Source organism: Stigmatopora nigra, chromosome 6, assembly GCF_051989575.1.
Source record: "Stigmatopora nigra isolate UIUO_SnigA chromosome 6, RoL_Snig_1.1, whole genome shotgun sequence".
NCBI lineage: Eukaryota > Metazoa > Chordata > Actinopteri > Syngnathiformes > Syngnathidae > Stigmatopora > Stigmatopora nigra.
In genome coordinates this window covers 2,062,317-2,078,733 of record NC_135513.1, presented here as the reverse complement: position 1 = coordinate 2,078,733, position 16,417 = coordinate 2,062,317, and the positions used below count along the sequence as shown (strand labels likewise).

General features: G+C 43.8%; 1 protein-coding gene across 1 annotated transcript in view; it reads right to left on the bottom strand.

Annotated features, from left to right (window-relative positions):
* The window catches only part of pnpla6 (patatin-like phospholipase domain containing 6), a 111,219-nt gene that overhangs the window by 89,666 nt on the left and 5,136 nt on the right, over positions 1-16,417 (bottom strand). The window contains exons 3-8 of the mRNA XM_077718293.1: positions 12,288-12,341; positions 3,981-4,065; positions 3,812-3,894; positions 3,648-3,739; positions 3,436-3,576; positions 3,200-3,359 (exon numbers count right to left, since the gene is read on the bottom strand). Coding sequence (XP_077574419.1) covers positions 3,200-3,359; positions 3,436-3,576; positions 3,648-3,739; positions 3,812-3,894; positions 3,981-4,065; positions 12,288-12,341 — 615 coding nt within the window. The remainder of the gene's footprint in view (positions 1-3,199; positions 3,360-3,435; positions 3,577-3,647; positions 3,740-3,811; positions 3,895-3,980; positions 4,066-12,287; positions 12,342-16,417) is intronic.

Genomic DNA, 16,417 nt, shown 5'->3' with positions numbered 1-16,417 from the left:
TGCCGTAATCCAATACGATCGGAGAGCAAAAGTGCGCATGTGCCACAGACCCGCGCGACTGAGTTACAAATTCAATCCGAGACTCATTCCAAGTGTAAACACATATTACAGCCCCAGACATGTCTGTTTGAAAGCCTGCCGTGAAGAGAAAGGTCGGTGATGAGCACGGACAGTTTCAAGAAAAGTGGGGAGTGCAATATTTCTTTGTTGAGCACCGGGGCACACCGACGTGTCTCATTTGCGCTGAAAAAGTAGCGGTGCACATGGAATACAATTTGAAACGTCAATATACCACGAGACATGCTGAGGAGTACGAAAATAGCAGGGAGATGAGAGAGCCAACCAGGTTGACAGTCTTAAAACATGTCTTCTGAGGCAACATGATTTCTTCAAGAATACTACCAAAGAAAGTAATGCAGAAGTCAAAGCTAGCTACGCCGTTTGTGAGCTGATTGCTAAAGTAAGAAATCCATTCACAGAAGGTGAATTTATCAAAAAGTGCATATTACAGGCTGCACATATTGTGTCCATAAAAGAAAAGTCGGTTCAACCACACTAGCCTTTCTGCCAACACCGTGGTAGAGCGCATTTCTGACCTGCCAAGTGACATTTATGATCAAATGTATGAGAAAGCGCAATGTTTCAGTGTATATTCAGTGGCTCTTGATGAGACCACAGACATCACAGACACTGCCCAGCTCGCAATACATGTCCGTTGTGTTGATAACAATTTTGAAGTGATGGAGGAGTTGCTCACACTAATTCCAATGCGCGGCCAGACTACCGCTAAGGAATTATTTCACCAGCTGTGTGATGCCATTGAGAATGCCGGTTTGCCATGGAAGAGCTTTGTTGGAATAATAACTGATGGAGCCCCATCAATGATTGGGAGGAAGAATGGGCCATGTGCCTTTTTGGGAGCACATATTTGTGTGAGCAGCTCTTCTCCACCAAGAACTTCAATAAGTCCAAGTATAGGCCTAGACCTGATGAGCATCTTCAAGTTCTATTGAGGGTCTTCACTGCTTCCTCCCTCAAGCCAAATGTGGCTCAGCTATGTGAAAAGAAGCGCTGCCAGGTCTCTAGCAGCAAGAAGTAAGAGAAGCTGTGTCCAGAATATTTCATGTTGGATGTTCCATTCAAGTTCAGAAAGTTAAAATTTAAAGAGCTGTTAATACAGACTTTTGAAACTTTTGGATAAAAATAATTAGTTTTCTCTACTTAGCCAGCCACGGTATATCTACTTTATGCTATTTTTTTTTATTTTTTATTACTGATTGTTTTATTTTTTATTAATCTTTAAGTTAATTTATTTAATTCATTATTTTTCATTAAAAAATAAAGATATTTGATAACGTTGGAATTTTTTATCAGCGCTTTTCTTGTGGAAATCCTGATGCGGCCCAGTCTCACCCAGACTCTGCCACTAGCGGCTCCCAGGTCAATTGAGTTTGAGACCCCTGCTTTAGTCCTTTTTTTCTGTTTATGTTTGATATGTACTGTTAACGGATGCACTTTTTTTTTATATGTATCGTATCTTGTGCTGACCCGTCAGTTAAATTTTTAAACTCAATGTGGCCCCCGGGCCCAAAGGTTTGCCCACCTCTGGTCTAGCCAGTCTCCAGATCTCAACCCCATAAAAAAGCTGTGGAGGGAGTTGAATGTCCATGTTGCCCATCGACAGCACCAAAACATCACTTCTCTAGAGGAGATCTGCATGAAGGAATGGGCCAAAAAACCAGCAATATTTTGTGAAGAGCTTGTGAAGAGTTACAGAAAACGTTTGGTCTCCGTTATTGCCAACAAAGGGTACATAAAGTATTGAGATAAACTTTTGATATTGATCAAATATTTATTTTCCACCATGATTTGGAAATAAATTATTTAGAAATCAAACAATGTGATGGGGGGCTTCCATATTCTGTCTCTCATCTTTGAGGTTTACCCATATTGACAATTACAGGCCTCTCTAATCTTTTCAAGTAGGATAACTTGCACAATTGGTTATTGACTAAATACTTGCCCCACTGTAGGTCATTTATCTAACATTTAGTTTGTAGACAAGAGGCAAAGGGAATTTTTGACCATCTTTATCTGAGGAAGCAAGACAAGTTTCTTACCTAAGTTGTTTATTACTACCTGGGAAGGGGCCCTTAAGGAATGTTTAGTTTGATGATGATTGTTGATATAACTGATTGCATTATTTACTGATTGACCGATACACGATTGTCTATTACCGGGACCAATATTTGGACATTTGACGTAATTTGAGCCTTTTTTTTTTTTTAATACGACCGGCCGTTATGAAGAAATAAAATTAAAACTGGGCGATTTCGATGCAGCCGGAAAATTAAAACTGGGCTATTTGCAGCCGGACTTCTCATCTCTCTGTCCCCCTCTGATTCGCTCTGTCTCTCTCTGATTCTCACCCTCTCTTCTTGTGTCTCTGATTTTCTCCCTCTCTTCTTGTGTCTCTGATTTTCTCCCTCTCTCTGTCTCAATCCGTCTCTCTCCCCATCTCTCTCCCTGTGTCTGTCTCCGCCTGTCTCTCTCTCAATCTCTCCCTGTTTCTATCTGTTTCTCTCTCCCTGTGTCTGTCTCCGCCTGTCTCTCTCTCAATCTCTCCCTGTTTCTCTCTGTTTCTCTCTCCAACTGTCTCTCTCAATCTCCCGCTGTCTCCCTCTGTCTCTCTCTTTCTCTATCTCTCACTGTCTCCCCGTCTCTTTCTGTCTCCCTCTGTTGTCTGTATCTGTCTCCCTGCCTTTCTCTGTCTCTCTTTGTCTCTCTGTCTGCATTTCTTTCTCCGTCTCTCTCTTTGACTGTTTCTTTGTCTCCCTGTTTCTATCCCTCTCTCTCACTCCCTCTCTGTCTCTCTCCCTCTATTTCCGTCTGTGTCTCTCTCCGTCTATTTTTTGTCTGTGTCTCTCTGTCTCTGTCTCCTTCTGTCTCTTTCTGTCCCTCATATTGTTTTATGTTCTGTTTTGTCATTTTCAAATGTGTACCTTCTCTGTAGTCCTAATTAAAGAATCTGAAATCAGAAGATGCTGGCCTGGCAGTTGATTGCAGCACACAATAAGTAACATCTTCTAGAACTTCCACAACACCTTTCCGATCCTATAATTTCTGTCATTTTGGCAAATAGAAGAGAGAACACTGCCCAAAACAATGCACATTAATACAATTTAGGAAATGTATATACCATTCCAGTAAGGCACAGTTCAAGTTTTCCATCTTGAACCACATAAATGCTGTTGTCTGGCTGACCAGGTCTAAACACATACTCCCCTTGTTGGAATTGTACAAACACCATGTGCTTGCAGAGCTCGAGAAAGAGGGGTTTCTCAAAATGACCCAGAACACTGCAATGACGGGAAAGTCAGTGTTACTTTTGGAGGCAATTCATGAATATCTTTTGTATATTTTGGCTGAACCTACCGGACATTTTTGAGCATATAAAGCACCTCAGAAGGAAGGTGAGAATTGGCCACGTCAAACTCAGTAAGATCTGCCTCCAGTACAGAGGGAGGAGGTTCCTTGGCCTCTAATGTAGGCATTTCCTTTTTAAAGCGCAGGATCCTGCAAATAATGAGTTTGGATTGAGAAGTCAAAAGAGAAGTACTATCTAAGTTAGACTAAGCTTTTTGTACTTTTTGGCAATGTTGAGCATCTTCTGCTTCTTTTTCAAGCGTGGCCGAGAGGAGGACGATGTACCCACCAAGGATGAGGTAGACTGGGAAACCTTTTGAGATATTAATATCATCAATGAAAAGCAAAAATGCTCAAATTTGGAGTTCTTGAGAACAAAACTTACTTTCCGCATAATTTTTCGCCCGTAAAACATGACTTTATCCCTCTTACGAAACCGATATTTAGGAGCTTCCTGTGCTTCTAGCTCTGTATACAGAAACAAAGTTTATCATGAATACATTTGAGATTTAACTGATTGTGACATAAGAAAACCGTCACAACAAACTACTGACTTTGAAGGTGGTTTCGCCGCCATGTGAAGATGAGTGTAACGATAAGGACAATGACGAAACAAGCAGAAATGACAATCACCATCATCTGAAGGGAACGAGCAAAGAAAGATTAAGTATAAAATAATTATGTATATTTTTCTTTTAAGTTCATAAAAATGAGCAAATCAACGCTGAAATTTGAAAGCAGAAGCCACTCCCCTGCCCTCCGCTTGTTACTAGGATTCAGCACTGAAGAATTTTTTTTTTAATTTTAATTATTTTTAAATAGGGGTCACCCATCTCTATCTCTCTATAGAGAGAGAGAGCTGTGTGTGTGTATCGGTGTGTGTGTGTGTGTCGGTGTGTGTGTGTGTGTGTGTCGATGTGACTGTGTGTCGGTGTGACTGTGTGTCGGTGTGAGTGTGTGTCGGTGTGTGGGTGTTTCGGTGTATGTGTGTGTGTCGGTGTGTGTGTGTGTGTGTCGGTGTATGTGTGTCGGCATGTGTGTGTGGGTGTGTGTCGATGTGTGTGTGTCGATGTGTGTGTTTCGGTGTGTATTGGTGTGTGTGTGTCGGTGTGTTTGTGTCGGTGTGTGTGTGTCGGTGTGTGTGTGTGTCGGTGTGTGTGTGTGGGTGTGTCGGTTTGTGTCGGTGTGTGTGTGTGTCGGTGTGTGTGTGTCGGTGTGTGTGTCTGTGTGTGTCGATTTGTGTTGGTGTGTGTGTGTCGTTGTTTGTAGGTGTGTGGGTGTATGTGTGTGTGTCGGTTTGTGTGTGGGTGTGTGGGTGTGTGTCGGTGTGTGTGTGTGTCGGTGTGTGTGTGTCGGTGTGTGTGTGTGTCGGTGTGTGTGCCTGTGTCGGTGTGTGTGTGTGTGTGCGTCCCTGTGTCGGTGTGTGTGTCAGTGTGTGTGTCGGTGTGTGTGTCGGTGTGTGTGTGTGTCGGTGTGTGTGTCGGTGTGTGTGTCGGTGTGTGTGTGGGTCGGTGTGTGTGTGTTGGTGTGTGTGTCGGTGTGTGTGTGTGTGTCTGTGTGTGTGTGTGTCTGTGTGTGTGTTGGTGTGTGTGTTGGTGTGTGTGTGTTGGTGTGTGTGTGTCGGTGTGTGTGTGTCGGTGTGTGTGTCGGTGTGTGTCGGGGTGTGTGTCGGTGTGTGTGTGTCGGTGTGTGTGTGTCGGTGCGTCGGTGTGTGTCGGTGCATCGGTGTGTGTCGGTGCGTGTCAGTGTGTGTCGGTTTGTGTGTGTGTGGGTGTGTGTCGATGTGTGTGTGTCGGTGTGTGTGTGGGTGTGTCGGTTTGTGTCAGTGTGTGTGTGTCGGTGTGTGTGTGTGTTGGTGTGTGTGTGTCGGTGTGTGTGTGTGTCGGTGTGTGTGTGCTGGTGTGTGTGCGCTGGTGTGTGTGTGCCGGTGTGTGTGTGTGTGTGGGTGTGTATGTGTCTGTGTGGGTGTGTATGTGTCTGTGTGGGTGTGTGTGTCTGTGTCGGTGTGTGTGTGTCAGTGTGTGTGTGTCAGTGTGTGTGTGTGTGTGGGCGTGTGTGTGTGTGTGTGGGCGTGTGTGTGTGTGTGTCGGTTTGTGTATGTGTGTGTGTGTGTGTGTGTGTCGGTTTGTGTACGTGGGTGTGTGTCGGTGTGTGTGTCAGTGTGTGTGTGGGGTGAAGGTGTGTGTGTGTGGGTGTGTGTGTGTATGTGGGTTTGTCTTGGTGTGTGCGTGTCGTTGTGTTTGTGGGTGTGCGTGTGTGTGTCGGTGTGTGTGTGTGTGTGCGTGTGTGTGCCTGTGTCGGCGTGTGTCGGTGTGTGTGTCAGTGTGTGTGTCGGTGTGTGTGTCGGTGTGTGTGTGTTGGTGTGTGTGTGTTTCGAAGTGTGTGTGTCGGTGTGTGTGTGTGTCGGTGTTTGTGTGTCGGTGCGTGTGTGTGTGTCGGTGTGTGTGTATCGGTGTGTGTTGGTGTGTGTGTGTCGGTGTGTGTCAGTGTGTGTGTGTCGTTGTGTGTGTCGGTGTGTGTGTGTCAGTGCGTCGGTGTGTGTCGGGGTGTGTGTCGGTGCGTGTGTCGGTGCGTGTGTCGGTGCGTGTGTGTGTCAGTGCGTGTGTGGGTCGGTGTGTGTGTGTCGGTGTGTGTGTGTGTCTGTGTGTGTGTTGGTGTGTGTGTGTTGGTGTGTGTGTTGGTGTGTGTGTCGGTGTGTGTGTCGGTGTGTGTCGGGGTGTGTGTCGGTGTGTGTGTGTCGGTGCGTCGGTGTGTGTCGGTGCGTCGGTGTGTGTCGGTGCGTCGGTGTGTGTCGGTGCGTGTCAGTGTGTGTCGGTTTGTGTGTGTGGGTGTGTGTCGATGTGTGTGTCGGTGTGTGTGTGGGTGTGTCGGTTTGTGTCAGTGTGTGTGTGTCGGTGTGTGTGTGTTGGTGTGTGTGTGTCGGTGTGTGTGTGTATCGGTGTGTGTGTGCTGGTGTGTGTGTGCTGGTGTGTGTGTGCCGGTGTGTGTGTGTGTGGGTGTGTATGTGTCTGTGTGGGTGTGTGTGTCTGTGTCGGTGTGTGTGTGTCGGTGTGTGTGTGTCGGTGTGTGTGTGTGTGGGCGTGTGTGTGTGTGTGTGGGCGTGTGTGTGTGTGTGTCGGTTTGTGTATGTGTGTGTGTGTGTGTGTGTGTCGGTTTGTGTACGTGGGTGTGTGTCGGTGTGTGTGTTGGTGTGTGTGTCAGTGTGTGTGTGGGGTGAAGGTGTGTGTGTGTGGGTGTGTGTGGGTATGTGTGTGTATGTGGGTTTGTCTTGGTGTGTGCGTGTCGTTGTGTTTGTGGGTGTGCGTGTGTGTGTCGGTGTGTGTGTGTGTGCGTGTGTGTGCCTGTGTCGGTGTGTGTCGGTGTGTGTGTCGGTGTGTGTGTGTTGGTGTGTGTGTGTTTCGAAGTGTGTGTGTCGGTGTGTGTGTGTGTGTCGGTGTGTGTGTGTGTCGAAGTGTGTGTGTCGGTGTGTGTGTGTCGGTGTTTGTGTGTCGGTGTGTGTGTGTGTGTCGGTGTGTGTGTATCGGTGTGTGTTGGTGTGTGTGTGTGTCGGTGTGTGTCAGTGTGTGTGTGTCGTTGTGTGTGTCGGTGTGTGTGTGTCAGTGCGTCGGTGTGTGTCGGGGTGTGTGTCGGTGCGTGTGTCGGTGCGTGTGTGTGTCGGTGTGTGTGTGTGTGCGTGTGTGTGCCCGTGTCGGTGTGTGTCGGTGTGTGTCAGTGTGTGTCGGTGTGTGTGTCGGTGTGTGTGTCGGTGTGTGTGTGTTTCGAAGTGTGTGTGTCGGTGTGTGTGTGTCGGTGTGTGTGTGTGTCGAAGTGTGTGTGTCGGTGTGTGTGTGTCGGTGTTTGTGTGTGTGTGTGTGTCGGTGTGTGTGTATCGGTGTGTGTTGGTGTGTGTGTGTCGGTGTGTGTCAGTGTATGTGTGTCGTTGTGTGTGTCGGTGTGTGTGTGTCAGTGCGTCGGTGTGTGTCGGTGTGTGTGTCGGTGTGTGTGTCGGTGTGTGTCGGTGCGTGTCAGTGATTGTGTGCGTGTGTGTCGGTGTGTGTGCCGGCCAATTAGGCATGTCTTTGGAATGTGGGAGGAAACTAGAGTACCCGGGATGGGATTACATGCATACTCCACACAGGAACCCAGGTCCCCCTACTGAGGCCGACGCACCAAACACTCAGCCACTCAACCATTCAACATGGTTCCCACCAGCCATATTTTCCACAATAACAACCCTCTTTTTCTGTTTGTCCTCCTTTGACCGCCGTTAGTCCTCAAGTTTTTTTATTTAAAGTTATTGGTCCGAGTTAAATGAATAAGCGGGCCTGATATTCATTGAAAGACATAAGATAAGACAGTCAAGTGCAGTTGACTGATATTGCAAGGCAATATGGTCATAATGGCACACGGTCTATCTGCCTAAAAACGTTTAGCCGACTCACGTCTGGGCGAGGGCCTACTCGCCGAGGGGGCATCTGGCCTAACGTAGAATTATCCGAATGACTAGTTAGCCGACCGGATAGCCAGCCGAAGGATGTCGTGCCGACGCACTCGCCCGACCCCGGTCGTGTGTGTGTGTGTGTACATGTTTTTCAACATGAAGAATAGAATAGAATAACAAGTTACAGATAACAGCATTCATTTAGAATAACAAGTTACAGATAACAACGTTCATTTAGAATAACAAGTTACAGATAACAACGTTCATTTAGAATAACAAGTTACAGATAACAACATTCTGTCAGGAGCGGCTGGATTGCCTTTCCTGGCATGACGTCACGATAACTATCAGCTGTCACTAATTACGTGATTAGATTATTTTTGGTATTTAAGCATTATGATTTTCTGTGGACGCTGTCGGATCGTACTGGTTTAGTTCTGGTTTCGTTTCCTGTTAATCCTAGTAGTCATTGCTGTTTCCATTGACGCCACGCCGCATGTACTTTTCGTTTGTATTGAGTGGTCAAGCCAAGTTATTGAAGTTATGTTACCCCGTTTATTAAATCAACCTACAAGAGCTACAGATCTGCCTCACCTTTCCATTTACTTCGGCGACTCTGCATCTGGGTTCAACTTCTCCAACGATCCAGTCGCACTACGCGGCGAGATCGTAACACATTCACTTAGAGTAACAAGTTACGGATAACAACATTCACTTAGAATAACAAGTTACAGATAACATTCACTTAGAATAACAAGTTACAGTTAACAACATTCACTTAGAATAACAAGTTACAGATAACAACGTTCATTTAGAATAACAAGTTACAGATAACAACATTCACTTAGAGTAATAAGTTACGGATAACAACATTCACTTAGAATAACAAGTTACAGATAACATTCACTTAGAATAACAAGTTACAGTTAACAACATTCACTTAGAATAACAAGTTACAGTTCACAACATTCACTTAGAATAACAAGTTACAGATAACAACATTCACTTAGAATAACAAGTTACAGATAACAACATTCACTTAGAATAACAAGTTACAGAAAACAACATTCATTTAGAATAACAAGTTACAGATAACAACATTCATTTAGAACAGTGCTTCTCAAATAGTGGGGCGCGCCCCCCTGGGGGGGCGTGGTGCGATACCTGGGGGGGCGCGTGTAACCCTGGGGAACAGGATTTTATGTGGCCATACTAGTATAAAGTGTAATTGCGCATCCACTACAGTAGCTGGCAGTGGCGCTCTCATTTATTTTTTTATTTCAGGCATTGATGCACTTAAAATCTTTTCTGTTGCAGACTTAAAACAAGATTTAATAAAGTTATTCTTTTTAAGTTTGACCATATTTCTTTCTTTTTTTCCTTTTCTTTAATGTTAATAAGGATAAAATGTTGTACTTATAACAGGTTTATAAAATAATTTTATTTTTAGTCACGGTGGGAAGTGGGGGGGGCGAATAGTTTTCTTCTTGCTAGGGGGGGCCTAACAGAAAATAATTGAGAAGCACTGATTTAAAATAACAAGTTACAGATAACATTTATTTAGAATAACAAGGGCATTTATTCACGGCCAAACAAAGTAGTTATAACAGTAAGTACTATAATGAGAGAACAAAAAAGTAATTATAACAAAATGTAGTGTAATGTACACCAGCATAGAAAACATTGAGATTAATCTTTAAATTAAGGTTCTCAGCAAATCATTTTGAATATATATTTCCTAAAATAATGGGAAATTATTTAAAATTAAAATATTGTTCTTATTGGCACACATCACTAGAAGTAAGTGTGATCAATAGCATTTTCAGGTATTGTTCTCTAAGCCCTCTTATATGTATTTTAGTAGGTCTTGTAGTGTTTTTTTCTCACGTAGCAAAGGCGTGTGTATATGTACATATATAAGAATATTGAACAAAAATTAAGGCCAGCACTTTGGGGTGAGGAAATATGAAAAGACGTTAGACCACGAGGCGTTTTAATCCGGCCCGCTGACGTTGTCCAAATATTTTTCCCCCAAGACGGCACCATCACGCGGAAGCCAGTGGCAGTAACTCTGTCTACTCTTATTTGAGTTTCATGTTTTACAGACCTTCTATCATTTTTTAAATTACATTTTAATATTTCTTAATACATTCCTTTTTACTTTACTTTGTACTTTATACTTTTTACTTTAATGATGAGTGATGAGTACAAACGCGCCCCTACTTACGAACGAGTTAGGTTCCGAGCGCTTGTTAATGTAAAGTTGCGTGAAACATTAACAAGTGCATTTCAAAGGACATACATATTTCCTATTGGTTCTATGACAAATCCGCAGCCAAACAGTGACACTTAGTGACATCTATGATGGTGGTGACACTGATGATTGTAATATTGATTGAAGGTCCCTATGACATTTAACCGTGACACGGATTGAGAGATTATATGCAAGGATTCGTGACATACAAATTCCCTATGACAAAAAACAACCTGTCAATAATCATAATGATGTCTTTAACATGTCTCAGTGACTGTTGTACCTTTTCCATGACATCATTGCTGAAACTTAATAAAAGCGCGACTTGGGACTTGGAAAGGAGGATAGGTCAGCAGAGCCGAGCGCGAGTCCATCATGGACATGGACTCGCGTCTCCGACCTCTCCCAGCCGCGCGGTCGCTTTAAAATATAACACAGTCTCTTGCCTTGTTTTTCCTTTGTGCACAGTTGGTAAGTATGGGGATATGTAACTTCAGACCCAACAGTTGATAAGTTGAAAGTTTTCATAAATTGAAATTGTTCAAATTTAAGTTGATTCAGTGCTATATTGTGTATCATTATTTATGTTTAAGGCCTATATAAGTATATTGAAGGTTTATATTATTGAATTTGTATGTTTAAGGCTTGTATAAGTAAGCAGCATTGGTTTGCACTGAAAAAAACATTTAATAAAATGGAGAGAATGCATACAGTACTTTATACAGAGAGATCGAGATTAGAGAGATGGAGAGAGAGATTTACGAGAAACTGGCCGAAAGAAGATATCTAATGAAGATTGCAGTTTTCTTCTATTTTCATCATAAATGATGCGGTAGCACTGTATGGCATCATTCAATTGATTTGCAACATTTGTGCAACGTTCAATATTTGGGTCCTGCTGCTTGATCTTTCTGTTTATAAATAGTACTGACGGTCGAACGACTCAAGTTGTATTCCCGTGCAACACTCACCACTTTCTCACACACATTGAGATTCTTTATTGTTGCCACTTTCGTTTCAAATGAAATGGCTGGCCTATTCCTTGCACCACCCTCACTAGAAGCCTTTCACTTTTCACCAACCATATTGAATAATGGATGCACAAGATATTTAATGAGAGAAATGAAAAAGGTTATTTGTGCACTGGAGATACGTCACGCACTTCCGCATTGCAACAAACTGGGCAGAAGAAGGTGGATGCTGGGTGAGCCGAGCTCACAGCGCCAAGCAATGGTATTAGCGGCGGAAAAAACCACTACTCCGAAAAAGGCGCGCAATACAAAATCGAACTTACGAACAATTTTCGACATAACTCAATTTGCAGACATGTTCGTATGTACCGTTTGTTCGTAAGTTGAATGTTCAGTTACAGTGGAAGCCATCTCTAATTTTACTGCCACTTGCTGGACATATATCTAAATACAAGAACGTAGTGCAATGTGCTGGCCTTAATTTTTATTCAATATTCTTATTTATGTACATGTACATGCTCTTACCATTGCATAAAACAATATGAGGGACAGAAATAGACAGAAAGAGACAGACAGATTGAGACAGATAGAGGAGAGAGACAGACAAAAATAGACGGAGAGACAGAGACGGAAATAGAGGGAGAGAGACAGAGAGGGATAGAAACTAAATGTTAGATTAATGACCTACGGTGGGGAAAATAAGTATTTAATCAATAACCAATTGTGCAAGTTATCCTACTTGAAAAGATTAGACAGGCATGTAATTGTCATATATGGCTCGCGGGCCGAGGTTGAAAAACATGTACAAACATGTACGACCGGGGGCGGGCGCATCGGCACGTCTTTTGGCTGGCTATCCGGTCGGCTGACTAGTCGTTTGGCTAATTCTACGTTTGGCCAGATGACCCCTCGGCGAGTTGGCCCTCGCCCAGACGTCAGTCGGCTAAACGTCTTTAGGCAACTCGACCGGCCACGGGTCATAATCCACCTACTAGCATCGCTACACTATTTAAGCGGAAGGAGGCATGGAAAATGACGACTCTTTGGCATGCCCTCTCTTTACTGAACGACCGGATGGAGAGACTAAGTTTTTTTTAGTTCTATTTAATCCCAAATTGTTTTGAATTCATAATTTGATGTTGTTTACACATGTTTATGTTCATATGTTCATGTGCTAATGGTAGCTTCCTCCTAATAGGACCAATTAAACACTTACCACGCTTGTCTGGAGTTCCTCCTCCACAGATGTCTTGAATACATAAAACTTGTCCTGAGCAGTAGGGGTACAAGATATATTAATGTATTATGTTACGTTCATTATGGTCTCTGATTTGAAGCACAGTGGATCTTTATGATCACAGTTAAGAAACATTCAATTATTTTTCCCTAAAAATATTTTGACATTACTTGTTTTCATGTGATTCATTGAGGTCTAACCACTGAAAAATCCAAGTGAAGTCTCTCTGTCATGTACCTTATCTGTACGTATGAATGCGTGTGAGGCACACCAAGAGAACGATTGACTGAATCTCTGCAGTGATGTCGTCACAATCCCTCAAACCTGTAGGTTATGTTCTAGACATCAGTCCACAACTCTTATTTCTCTCTCTAATGTGAATACACTTCCAGAAGAGGTTATTGATTGGCTAACATAGGGCAAGATGTCAAGGGAAGCCAAAAACAGAAGTTCTGATAAGGTATGGTGGGTTTTACTAGTATGGCTCACAGACACAAAGAAATGCACACTGTCCTCATTTGAGGAAGCCATGTAGTATTTCCTTTCTTACTTGATTTAAAGCATTTTATGCAAATGGTCTGAACATTTTACAAAAATCGAAAAATTGTTGAAAATAGGTTAAGTTCATCAAACATCATTCTGTTGTTTGAAATGGCGATACGGGTTATATACAGTTGAGGTCAAAAGTTTACATACACTTGTGAAGAACAATGTCATTGCTCTTGAGTTTCCACAACTCTGCTTCTACAACTCTGATTTATCTCTGATAGAGTGATTGGAACAGATACTTCTTTGTCACAAAAAACATTCATGAAGTTTGGTTGTTTTATGACTTTATTACGGGTTAACATAAAAAGTTATCAAATCTGCTGGGTCAAAAATGTACGTACAACAACACGAATTAGGAATTTTGGTGACTTAGAAAGTTGTGTCAGTGAAATGAGCTTCATAGTGAAGAATATGACATATTTTACTCATTCTTTTTAGTATAGCTGTTTCATTTTGATATCATATTTTACTCATTCTTTTTAGTATAGCTGTTTCATTTTGATATCATATTTTACTCATTCTTTTTAGTATAGCTGTTTCATTTTGATATCACATTTTACTCATTCCTTTTGTTGTGGCGGTCTTGTTTTAGAGTCGCCACTGGTTCCCAACTCAATTACAATATGAACAGAAGGATGGGTCTGAGACTCCTCAACTACAATGTTAACAAAAGGCTCTTCCTGAGATTCTTATTTCAAGGTGGGATTCACACTGATAAGAGACCAGATGGAGGACTTCAAAGGGCAGAGGAACAAAGAGCAGGGCGGAGGGTCGGGACTTTATAGGACCAGCGGAGACAGAGGTCTGGATGATGTGGATTCAAGGCTGGAAGATGTGGAGCCCAGAGAACCCCCCCCCCCCCCCCCCCCCTCACAGCAGGTCTGGACCAGCCCACATCTCATTATTAATCAGCGAATGAATATGCATTTATGTTGGACTATAACTGGGCAAACGCGGGTTTGGACAATGTCTTTTCCATCCTCCGCTTTGGGACATCAACACTCAGCGGGCTTATTCTATGGGAGGGAGACCCGGAGCTCTGTATGAATCAATTTGAATGGAATAAATCATCTGTGGATGAACTCGCTCAACCCTGGTTTGTCTCCTCCGATGCTGAACACGCTCCATTGTTAGACTGGAGACTACAGAGTTAAGGAATTGGAGTCAGGTGAAATAGTTTAGTCTAACAGTTTTGGTGACCCAGTCCGTGAGTCGGTTGCGTAGACAGATAGGGGTTAAGGCCGATAACTCCGTCCATGAACCAGGGAGGAAACTGCGTAGACATATGGGTTAAGGCCAGCCGCGGACTCTAAAACACGTCGGCGAACGTGGAGTCGCGGTTATCGAAACACGTCAGCGAACGTGGGAATAAGGAAAAGTTAAACACGTCAGCGAACGTGGGAATAAGGAAAAATTAAACACGTCAGCGAACGTGGGAATAAGGAAAAGTTAACCACGTCAGCGAACGTGAGGGCACGCCGGCGAGCGTGAGACCTTTCTCTTGGGACTTCTCCGACAGGCGCCTGACCAACTGAAAGGTAAGCAGAATACCTATTACTGAAACGTTAAAATTCTGCTATTGGATTTTTTAAATTATGGAGAAGACGCCATAGAAAGGGGATATCGGGAATAGGAGATTTCGAAAAGGTTGCAATATACCTAGAGTCGGAATTGATGACGATCCCAGAACGGTCGTTTTGAGATAGAGAAAACGGTCGTATGAAACAAAGGAACAAGAGATTCCGGAAAGAGTTGTATGCAGGAGTTATTTTAAAGTCTTCAGCAGGGAAACAACTGGGTCCACAGATGTTTGATTCCTAGAATTGATTCTAAAAAAAAAAAAAAAAGTAACAATAATTCCTAGAATTGAACATACTAAAATTCTAAATTTATCCGGAGACTTGATCTAGATCGAATTGGTGAAAATGGAAGGATGTGAGAGTGCGGGAGAATGTGGAGAATGGAATGAATTGACAATTTTGTATGCAGATGTGGAAGCACAGGTTCTGAGTGGTGTTCAAGTTAAAAAACAACCCCTAAATAAGACGCGAGTTGGTGAAACAATTTTGTACTTTAAAAGGAAATGTACATTTTGTAGGTCAAAAGCATGAATGGAATATGAATAACTTGTCCATTGCTTTGCAGAAAGTAGAGCGTGAAGTCACAGCTAAGGAGGTGAAGGCGGGGGCCGATACTGAGAAAGCACCCCACGGTGGAGCCATAGAGAGAGAGCCCCCACCAGCCCAAGGCTCCCACCCCCTGCACAAAGCGGGGAGGGGTGGGGGACTGAGAGAGACAGGCAGAGAAAGAAAGTTGACAAAGAGAAAGACAGAGAAAGTTGACAGAGAGAAAGACAGTGATGTGGATAGAGACAGAGAAAGTTGACAGAGAGAAAAACAGTGATGTGGATAGAGACAGAGATGTAGAGTGAGAGAGTAAGAGTGAGAGAGTGAGAGTGAGAGAGTGAGAGAGTGAGAGAGTGAGAGAGTGAGAGAGTGAGAGAGTGAGAGTGAGAGTGAGAGTGAGAGAGTGAGAGTGAGAGTGAGAGAGTGAGAGAGTGAGAGAGTGAGAGTGAGAGAGTGAGAGTGAGAGAGTGAGAGTGAGAGTGAGAGAGTGTGAGAGTGTGAGAGTGTGAGAGTGTGAGAGTGTGAGAGTGTGAGAGTGTGAGAGGTGTGAGAGTGTGAGAGTGAGAGAGTGGGAGAGGGGAGTGAGAGTGAGAGAGTGAGAGTGAGAGTGAGAGTGAGAGTGAGAGAGAGAGTGAGAGTGAGAGTGAGAGTGAGAGTGAGAGTGAGAGTGAGAGTGAGAGTGAGAGTGAGAGTGAGAGAGAGTGAGAGAGAGTGAGAGAGAGTGAGAGAGTGAGAGAGTGAGAGAGTGAGAGAGTGAGAGAGTGAGAGAGTGAGAGAGTGAGATGAGAGTGAGAGTGAGAGTGAGAGTGAGAGAGAGAGAGAGAGAGAAGAGAGAGAGAGAGAGAGAGAGAGAGAGAGAGAGAGAGAGAGAGAGAGAGAGAGTGAGAGTGAGAGTGAGAGTGAGAGAGAGAGAGTGAAAGAGTGAGAGAGTGAGAGAGTGAGAGAGTGAGAGAGTGAGAGAGTGAGAGAGTGAGAGAGTGAGAGAGTGAGAGAGTGAGAGAGTGAGAGAGTGAGAGAGTGAGAGAGAGTGAGAGAGAGTGAGAGAGAGTGAGAGAGAGTGAGAGAGAGTGAGAGAAGTGAGAGAATGAGAGAATGAGAGAGTGAGAGAGTGAGAGGAGTGAGAGAGGTGAGAGAGTGAAGAGTGAGAGAGTGAGAGAGTGAGAGAGTGAGAGAGTGAGAGAGTGAGAGAGTGAGAGAGTGAGAGAGTGAGAGAGTGAGAGAGTGAGAGAGTGAGAGAGTGAGAGAGTGAGAGAGAGAGTGAGAGAGTGAGAGTGAGAGTGAGAGAGTGAGAGAGTGAGAGTGAGAAAGAGAGAGAGAGAGAGTGAGAGTGAGAGTGAGAGTGAGAGTGAGAGAGTGAGAGAGAGTGAGAGAGCGAGAGCGAGAGAGTGAGAGTGAGAGTGAGAGAGTGAGAGAGTGAGAGAGTGAGAGAGTGAG